At 45.6% G+C, this 10,142-nt stretch overlaps 1 protein-coding gene across 2 annotated transcripts in view; it reads right to left on the bottom strand.

Annotated features, from left to right (window-relative positions):
* Nucleotides 1-10,142, bottom strand: part of NBAS (NBAS subunit of NRZ tethering complex) — a 423,746-nt gene that overhangs the window by 410,670 nt on the left and 2,934 nt on the right. The window contains exons 2-3 of one of the 2 annotated variants that reach the window (XM_014589621.2): nucleotides 6,539-6,658; nucleotides 4,604-4,769 (exon numbers count right to left, since the gene is read on the bottom strand). In XM_014589621.2, coding sequence (XP_014445107.1) covers nucleotides 4,604-4,711 — 108 coding nt within the window. In that variant the 5' untranslated portion in view covers nucleotides 4,712-4,769; nucleotides 6,539-6,658. The remainder of the gene's footprint in view (nucleotides 1-4,603; nucleotides 4,770-6,538; nucleotides 6,659-10,142) is intronic. The other variant, XM_014589625.2, reaches the window with a different exon arrangement.

Here is a 10,142-nt window from a genome sequence, read left to right as displayed (position 1 = left end):
TGTTGTGGTGGGGGGACACGCCCAAAAAAAAAAAAAAAAAAAAAAAAATCAGAGGGAGGCCAGCAGGTGGTGTGGTGGTTAGGGGCTCTGGACTCCCATATGGCTGACCGAGGTTCGAGTCCTGGTCCTGGTGGCTTGCTTTCTCACTTTCCCTCTCTCTCTTGCTCTGCCCCCTCTGGTCAAATTTAAATAAATAAATAAATAATAAAGTTAAACCATTCTTTTAAAAAATGGAGACTTGGTTAACAAGAAAACTGATCATCAATTTTATAGGCAGTAGCAGGTCCAGTGGAGCAAGGACACTGAGAAGGAGGCTGACAGGGAAGCCTGAACTCTGAGTGCTGGTGCCAAGATGGCTCCCCACCACAGGTGATGGAACTCTGGCATTCTGGCAGGTTCTGGGCTGCTGGATTCAGCCCATGTTCCCAGTGCACAGCCTGTTCTTATGCACCCACAGCCTCCAGGCCCTTTTATTTTGCTCAGACTCTATGCGGCACCATTTTCCAGGGAGCCATCAGCATCATTCACGGGGGCTGAGGAGGACTCAAGATGGCGGGCGTAGGAAAGAGAGTGACATTCATGCCCGCCGGCCAGTCAGCACCCGTCCATAAATCAGGTCCCTGCCTGGCTTGCTTATAATGAGAGCCACACAGTTAGTGAGATCTCTTTTCCTGTTTTACAGCCCCTCTGAAACTCATCCGGGTTGCCCTTTGTCTCACTCTCCCCGTATATCTGGAGTGATGGGCTTTATGGGCACTTCTGCAGGGGATACAGAATTATAGATCTCTGGATTTATGTCTGTTTGCCAGGCCCTCTCTGGTCCCTGCACCATAAGGTGAATGCCGGGGCAGTGAGAATGATGTTGCATTCTAATAGATCTGGACCAGTTTCTGACAGCTTATTTTGACAAAAGCATAAAATTCAATGATTGTTGCTCAGCTCAAAAGCTGCAGAAAATACATGAGGAAAAAAGAGGATGTTTAAATGTGAGCCTCCCTGTCTTCAAACTGCTCTCTGAGTCAGGTAAATTGTGAAAAACAGGAAAAGCTAAGCCAACAAATTTAATGACAGTGGCTGGTCTGGGTGTAACATGATTTATCCTAGTGGGTGCTGTGTGAGTACATGTTTTCCTGAGACTGAGGGATCACCCTCTGCTCCACGGGCAAATTAGGAGTCTGTTTGGGAAGCAGGGAGTGGGGGGTGGCAGCCAGCCTCTTAGCCAGCCCCCAGATGGTCCTGGTGCACGGGGGCTCACAGCTGCATGTGTGTGGTCCCCTGTCACACTCAACAGGCCTGTGTGGCCGATGAGCTAGTGCAGCAGTGACGGTGGAGAGCACTCCTCCTGCCTCGTTGTCTGGCTTTGCTCACTTCGGTGGGAAAAGGTAGGGAGCCCAGGGGCTGCATTGCAAGACTGCGAACGTAGCCCCAGGCAGACGTTCCCAGGGAGGAGCACAGAGGCCTCCCACTAAGGGCCAGCACAGTCACTCCCTGCACGGCTCATGTTCCAGCCCCAGTCAAGCCTTCAGATGATCACAATCCAGCCAGCAGCCTGACTTCTGCAGCAACAGGGGTGCCGAGTGGAATGGCCCAGTCAAGCTGCTCCCCAAGCTGTGAGCAAGAATAAATGTTCGTTGTGTTAAGTCACTACATTTGGGGGCACTTGTTTTGGACCAATAGAAAATGAATGGAGGTTTATAAGCCAGCATTTGTTTGGACTGTGTGGGACAGAAAATCCCAAACAAAAGAAGAGAGTGCTTTGTTTCTCTCTTACATAAAAAGTCTAGGGTCACAAGTTTTGGCTACTTCGTTTTGTTCTGTCAGTCTCAGTATATGGCTCTCTTCTCATGGTCCAACATGGCTGCTCAAAACCCAGCTATCACATCCCAACTCCAGCCAACATTAAGAAGGAAGAAAAGAAGAATGCACCACCTCCCTTAAGGACAACACCCAGAAGTCACAGATGACACCTCTGTTTTTATGCCATTAGCCAGAACAATCAAACATATGGCTAGCTACTACGAGGGCTGGGAAATGGAACTTTTATTCTGGAGACCCATATATTCGGCTAAGAGTCAGGAATTTAAGCAAAAGGAGAAGCAAACACTGGGGCACCAAGATTTGCTGTGAGGTGTTAGCTTAACTGAATCTTAATGTTAATTAGCAACTTGCCAAGAAGGCAGATGTATTTATAGATAGATATATTATAAATATATCTACTCTGTTATAAAAGATAGGTATATTATACATATATATATACTCTGTTATAATAGATAGGTATATTATAAATATTATAAATGGATGCAAATCTGTTCATTCACTGCATTGAGAGGGAAAATTTATTTCTCTTCTCCATGAATCTCAGTTGGTTGTGTGGCTTGTACCAGCCAATAGAAGTTGGCAGAAGTGATGCTGCCTGCTTCCAAGGCTGGCGTAAGAGATGCAATGTCTGCTTTCTATTTGTGGAATACATTCTTCCTCTTCTTTTTAAAAAAATTTTTTCCAGAGGGCAAGTGCACTCACCAGAGAGAAGTAGATAGACAAGAGACAAAGAGAGAAGAGGGAAAAGAAAGCACCCAGGGGGCGTGGCCATGCTGCAATCCCTCTATTTCTTCATCCTTTTGGGATTTTGGGACACATGCCTGGCATATTTTTCAGGCTACTGGTTGCAAGGTTTGAACTGCATGGTCAACCATATGGGATCCAACTTAACCATGAGGTCAGGGGCCTGCTCGATGTGGAATAAATTATTAGGGAACCCAGCTACCAAGCAGGAAATCTGTTTTCTCTGATATAAACCCTGTTACGAGAAGGTCCAAGCTGACCGTGTGCAGGGAGAAAGGCCATACATGGGGGCACTGAGTGTACTGGGGGAGCCCCAAACTGAGGAGGCTTGCCCATGTTTACTAACCCCTAGGAACACATCCAGAGGTCCAGCAGGGCAAGACATGAGTTTACTTACAAAGGACAGGATGATCTGCTGATAGTCACGTGAAAAATGGTCCTTACTGTCCTAAGTATCAACTCAGGCTATATATATTATGATCAAAGAATATATACGTTGCCTAAAGGATCAACACAGACTCCTTGTCTCCAAGTCAGAGGCCTGATTTCTGTATGCATTGCTCCTATATACATTTGTTACATGTTTAGATCTTATTGTTTGAGGATGACAACAAAAGGCCATTGTGGATTAGCAGTCACAAGAGCTTCTACATTGAATCAGTGCCTCTGGTCTTAAGATGTTGAGGTGGGACAAGGGTGTGTATCTCCAGACCAGTCCTGAACACAAGCTGATTCCATGAGGCAAGATGAATGGTCACAAGATGTTCATGAGGCTCAGTCAATCCAGTGGGTCAGTCTCAGGGTGAAAAGATAGGAGCTCAATGTATGGAGTTTACCCTCAATGGGGCACCACACATGGTCATGAGGTTCTGAGAAGCCCAGTCAGAATGCCAGTGGAATGCAGGCAAGTGAAAGACCCAGGGAATGGAGCAGAAGAACCAACCAGCGTAGCCCTTCCCAGGTCCCTGGACCTGCATGAGCAAGTAAATTGGTTGCTATATCAAGGCACTAAATTTTGGGGTAGCTGTTACACAGCACAGATAACCAAAACTAGAAGGGGAACGTACTTCTGGGAGAAAGAAAAACAAAGAAAATACACAGTGGTCCAAGGCAATTTGGTGTATGCAAGGCATGCCACAGTTTGATATCCTGGAAACTAAAATTTGTGGAGGAGAATGGCGGGTCTAAGGCTGAAAGAAATCAGGGGAATAAACATGGAGGGCGTGGTGTGTGCTACCCTACAGAGGTAGTTTCAGGAGCCTGTCCACCTAGGAGCTAGAGGAGAGAAATGTGGCTTATTGATAGGAGGTTGGTCATAGTGGCATTCAAGATTCAGAGCAAATACTCCTGAGTCCTTTTTCTCCTGTAATGTGCAATATGAGGCAAAACTTCCTAGACAGCATTTAGGAGGGAGGAGATGGCTATGGAGTGATGGTTGGGCTTATATCACGTATTCTGAGGGAGGACTTGGGCAGCATACATTTCTTATTTTCCTTTTCTTTTTTTCGGTTTTTGCTACAGGGCATGCATGCTCACCAGGGAAAGACAGAGAGAGACAGTGAGAGAGAAAGTGAGAAATCACCTCCCATACTGCCCGGGCATGGCCATGCCACAGTCCCTTCTCCTCCATTCTCCTCTTGGGCTTTTGGGCATGCATGCAAACATACCCAGCATGATTTTCAAGCTGCTGGGACTGGGCCTTGAACCAAGGTCGGCCATGTGGGAGTCCAGTGCCTCAACCACCATGGCACTTGCTGTTGCCAGCAGCATATCTCTTTAACTCAATTTCTTTTAGAGTAAAACATCTCTCTCTTGCTGTTTCCTTCTTCGTGGTGGCTAAATCCTCAGGAACCAGGCAACTTGCTTCACCTGGAATAAGGACTAAGGAGGAGGTCAACGAAAGCACAAACTTAACAACCTAACTTGTCTTACATTGCCTCCACTGGGCTCAGCTTGCATCCCCCATGTACGTGGTCCTTTTTTTCTTCATCTGGGGCCATGAGGAAATGACTGTGAAATCAAAGAACATTCTGGATGGTACCTTCACTCTCCAGGCGATGCCTCCTCTCCTTGCAGATACACTAGGTTGCTCATTGTTACATTGCAGAACATCCAGAAAGATTTTCCTGGATGATTCATGGCACGACATCCACCCTGAGGGGTGTTTCAGCTCCTTTCTCTTCTGCACCTCTTAGGAATGCATCTGGCTGCAGACAAGAGAAAATGCAAAGGGGCTTAACTAAGTGAGGCTTTCTCAAGTCACAAGAAGTGTGAAGGTACACAGGCCTGGGCTGGCAACCTAGCTCTTCATCATCATTAAGGATTCACTCTCCTATTTTCTGCTTCAATAGCCTTAGTATAAAGCTTTTATCTTCGTGGCTCATTGCTGCCTTTCTAGGCATCACGTCAAGATTCCAGGAGGCAGAAGGGTGCATGACACATCAGACCATTTCCCCTCTAAGGAGCGTTTCTGGAAGTCCCAACCAGGAGCTGCCATTTATACCTCTCCAGGCAAGCTGGGTCTTGGGCTGTCTCACTCTACAAAGGAGTCTGGAAAGGTGATTCTTCCCCCTTCTTCTCCTTCCCAATGTCTATAATGAAGAAAGTCAAGCAGGAAAGGAGAGTACTGTGTTTGGAATATGTTCCCTTCCAACTTCAGGTACTGCCAGTGTGGTGGCATTAAGCAGGTGGTGTGAAGGTTAAGGCAGTGGGATCCCATGAGGCCCCGAGAGTTGGAGCCCCAGACCTTGAAAATCATGGTGGTGTGTGTGTGTGCCCAAAATCCTGAGAGGAGAGTGCAAGAGAAGGGATTGTGGCATGGCCATCCCCCTGGGGAGTGATTGTTTACTTTCTCTCTCTTTCTTTCTCTGGTGAGCATGCACACCCTGTAGCAATATTAAAAATAAATAAATAGTAGAGGGGTGGGGTGAGGTGGGTGGAGTTAAAAAGCCCAACCACAGTGGTACATAGATAGTGCCACTGGTTGGGCGGCTAGAAGCTGCATGGGAGTCACAGGTTCAGTTCCAGGATCTACCTGAACATGCTGAGTGTCATGGCATACCCTGTAATCCTAGCTAATTGGGAGTCTGGGATGAGAGGGTGGCAACATGGTCAGACTTTGTCCAAAACACCTACTTTTCTTCCTTTCCCTCTCCCCTTCCACTCTCTTTCCTTTATCAAAATGGAAGGTGAGCCCTTAGAGGTGATTAGGCCATGAGGGTTTCTCTCTCCTGAATGGGACTAAGGCCCGTATAAAAGAGGTTTCACAAGCATTAGCAGCATTCAGTGTCTTGCTCTTCTACCTCCTGCCTTGTGAGGACAGAGCATTCCTCCTCTCTGGAGGATGCAATGTTCAAGGCACCATCCAGGAAGTGGAGACCAGACACTAACTTGGCAATGAACTTGCCAGTATCTTGGGCTTGGTCTTCTCAACCTCCAGAACTATGAGAGTTTCTTTTAATATATAGATGACCTAGTCTCAGTTACTCTATTACAGGAACATAAATGAACTGAGACAGGACTGTATGTGGATTTGGGGCAGCTGACCTACAGAGTTCTTCACAAGTTTCATCCTCCCTCACCAGGCTGGGTACCTGGAGGATGTTTAGGCCGATCCTAGCAGTTGCAAAACCATCTGTTCTGCGTTGGTGCATCGTACAGCCTTCTTGAAGATACATAGCGTGATCCCTCTGGTACATGGATAATATTGTAAAATTGCACTATAACATGATTAGTAGGGTCCAAAAGATCCAATTACGTTGAATGTGGGGTTATGATGAGATTAAAGAAAGAAATGTTGGGGGCAAGACCAAGCTGGCAGTTTTCTTATTTTTCCCCCTTTCAGTTGCAGTTTGGCGCCACCTGGTGGTGTCTGTTCTCTCACTAAAGACCCCGTTCTGCCTGGAGAGTGACACCATCTGTGTACCATGTGTATGTAGCTGGGTTTGTGAGACCAGGCAGAGATTTGAGAACCTACCCGGTAGTAGGCCCCTATTTTATCAGCCTGTTTTAGGTAGACTGGTGCAGTAGAATACTGGATTTGAGTCACCCATCCTCTGTCTTGGTTTGGGGAAGGAGTCGGCTGATCTTAGCCCACCTGTGGAGTAGATCACGTTATGTTCCAATTCATATTACCACACACACACACACATTTTATAATCATGTTACATTTTTAAAAATTGCCAGAGGGCACATGCACTTGCCAGAAAGAGACACATACAGAGAGACAGGGAAATAAAACACTCCCCGATGGGGTGAGGTTAGACGACGATCCTTTCTCCTCCATTTCTCCATCCTGTCAGGATTTGGGGCACACATGCACAAACGTCTGGCATGATTTTTAGGCCACCAAGGCTGGGACTTAAACCACCGTTGACCATGTGGGATCTGGCTGCCTTAACCACGAGGTCGTGGGGCTGGCCCCTTATAATGAACTATTAAGGCGATATGGATTAAATGAACTAAACTGATAGGGCACCACCAGGGAAGTAGGATCTGCTACCTTGAAACATTATCTTTATGTGTTACTTCTTTCTCTTACATGGATGAAGTCTTTGCTATATTCCAGAGTTTTTTAGTCACTGTCCGGCAATTAAAAGTTGTGGGGTTATGAGGCTGGCAGGTCATGTAGTGGTTCAGGTGTTGGACTCCCACATGGCTGACTATGGTTCAAGTCCTGGACCCGGCAGCTTGCTTTCTCACTTTCCCTTTCTCTCTCTCTCCAGTCAAAATTTTTAAATAACAAATAAATAATAACAAATAAAATTTTAAAAATAAATTATTTTTTTTAAAGTTGTGGGGCTACTTTTTTTCGGTTTGCCAGAGGGTAAGTGTGTGTGTGTGTGTGTGTGTGTGTGTGTGTGTGTGTGTGTTTGAGAGAAAGAGAGAGAGAGAGAATGGCAAAAAATGAGAAAGCACCCCCCCCATAAGAGGTAGTCATGACACAACCACTTCTCCAACAGCTCTCTCTCCCTTTGGAATTTGGGCGTTTACACACTCACACCCAGCATGTCTTTCAAGCCATTGGGTCCAGGACTCAAACTGCACAGCTGGCTATGTGGGATCCAGCTGTCTTAACCATCAAGCCACTGGTGAGGTTACTTTCATCACAATTATAGCTTTACTTATTTAATAAAACTATCAAGTCTAGTGTAATGATCAAAATTCACAACTGTAACCAAAATGATAGCTTCCTCTTCTCTAGACTGGCCTGCTCCAAGTCAAAAGCCTACAAAGGGATGGTGGACTGATCAGTCTCTTCTATGCTCTCCCCTCTCCCACTAGTTCTGACCTCCTGAGGACTGATAAAGACCAAGGGTGAGAGGGATACCCAGCATTGTCTGTCTAGTGCTTTGGTGAACTCATTCTGGCTTGGTCATGTTCAAGGCTGTTTCTTTCTCTCTAAGGCCATTTTTTGTGGATGTCTTGGAGATACTTCTGCTGATATCTTCCAAGTTCAACTCTCATGGGGAGGGTGGTATCTGTCTTCTAGTTGGAAGATATAGATGTAACAGGGTCCTTTGGGAGTCTGTCTGCTGAATCAGATAGCTCTTTTGGGCACATTACCTTTGACAAAAGCTTCAAGACCATTTCCTGAATGTCTGCTTAGCCTTTGGGGGAAACATCACATTTTCTCCACAGTTGTCGGACATGCAGTTTGCTCCCACAGGAGCCTTCTCTCTCCTCTCTGTTCTTTCCTACTCTGTCTTTTTAGGCATCGCTCTCAGAGCCATCCTCATGCTTCCAAACTTTCTAAGATCAAAAGCTCCTTGAGTAGGCCCCTGCAACCTATTCTCTCCCTGGAGAGAGAAAATGCCACAACACTTTAACAACTCTTTTGGGGGAAGTGTTTTCTCTTGGTTTGCATCTTTAATCCTTTCATACTTTCAAGGTGGGTATTGGTCAAAGCTACAAAAATCAGACTTCAGATTTCTCTTTGGCAAGTTCTGCATTTATATGATCTTGTAGGGACCAGCAGTTAGCGTAATGGCTATGTCGCTGACTCCCATGTAGTCGACCACGGTTCGCGTCCTGGACCCGGTGGTTTAAACTCACGCTGGGCGCGTGTGCGTGCGTGCGTGCCCAAGATCCCGAGAGGAGTCCGGAGGAGAAGGGATTACAGCGTGGCCATCCCCCCTGGGGGGTGATTTCTCACTTTCTGTCTCTCTGTCTCTCTGTCTCTCTGTCTGTCTGGCAAGCGCACGCGCCCTACAGCATAAAACCTCTCCAAAAAAAATATATATATGATCTTGTATTACTCTTTGGAATGTGCTGGTACTTAGTATCCATTCAGAACTGCTATAGTGCTTCTCTCAGTGTTGTCATTTATATATTAATAAAATTCAATGAGAGGAGATGGCTACTGAAGTTGAGCTGTGAAATACTGCTTTCAGGGACTAAAAATGAAGATATTCTGCTGAGATTTCTCCCTTCAGATTAATTTCTAGTGGGTAGGGCTACCTCTGAATCTTTCTCTCTGTCTCTCTGTGTCTCCCTATGTCTTTCTTTTTTATTTTTTAAGGTAAAGTATTCTCTGGGCACTCAAGCCCCTCCTTATTATGCAAATTTGTGCATTCCTCCCTCCCATTCAGGAAAGGTTCAAACCCAGGCCCATCCTGAAATAGTCACTGAAGTTGAGCTGTGAAATATTACTTTCACACAGGGCATATGTGCACTGCACAGGTTTTTTTTTTTTTTTTTGCTTTTTAAAATTAAAATGTAAAACTTTTATCGTCTATTTCATTTCTTTCTTTCTTTTCTTAATCTTCCTCTTTCTTCTTCTCTAACTCTTCTCCTTTTTCCTTTAACTTCATTCCTTGGCTGCTCAGCCTCCAGACATTGAGTGTCTAGACAGATCAAGTGAATAGTAACCAAACATCTGAATATGATTAGGGTCAGAATATTCCTCAATTCCCATGGAATCTGACACACACAGAGTAAGAAACGGATCGGAAGAGAGATTGCAGATCGCCTCCTCCTGCATGCCTCTGAACACTCAGATGGAAATTCAAAATTTAGGAAGAAATGTATAATGCATCAGATGACTAGAAATCACTGCAGAGTCACAAGAAATATGAGAAAGCAAGAAAATACCTTTCCTCCAAGGGAAAAGAATAACTCCTCTTCACCCTCAGACAGTACAATGGAACTCACGGAAATCTCAGATAAAGAATTTAGAATATTCATAGTGACAAAGCTAACAGAGATGGAAGAAAAGAGAGACAATGAACTACGGAAGAGGCAGGGGAAAGGAGCTGATGAATTCTAGGATGTTCTTAGGAAGTTCTTGCAAGATCTGAAAGAGGAAATACACACTATAAAAAAGAACCAGGTGGACCTGTTAGGGATGAAAACTGTAATACAGAAAATCAAAATCTCCCTACGGGAACCAGCAGTTAGCGTAATGGCTATGTCGCTAGACTCCCACGTAGTCGACCGCGGTTCGCGTCCCGAACCCGGTGGCTTAAAAACTCACGCCGGGCGCATGTGCGTGCGTGCCCAAGATCCCAAGAGGAGAATGGAGGAGAAGGGATTGCGGCGTGACCATCCCCCCTGGGGGGTGATTTCTCGCTTTCTGTCTC

Source organism: Tupaia chinensis, unplaced genomic scaffold (assembly GCF_000334495.1).
Source record: "Tupaia chinensis unplaced genomic scaffold, TupChi_1.0 Scaffold000045_1, whole genome shotgun sequence".
Classification (NCBI taxonomy): Eukaryota; Metazoa; Chordata; class Mammalia; order Scandentia; family Tupaiidae; genus Tupaia; species Tupaia belangeri.
This window is presented reverse-complemented; position numbering and strand designations above follow the sequence as displayed.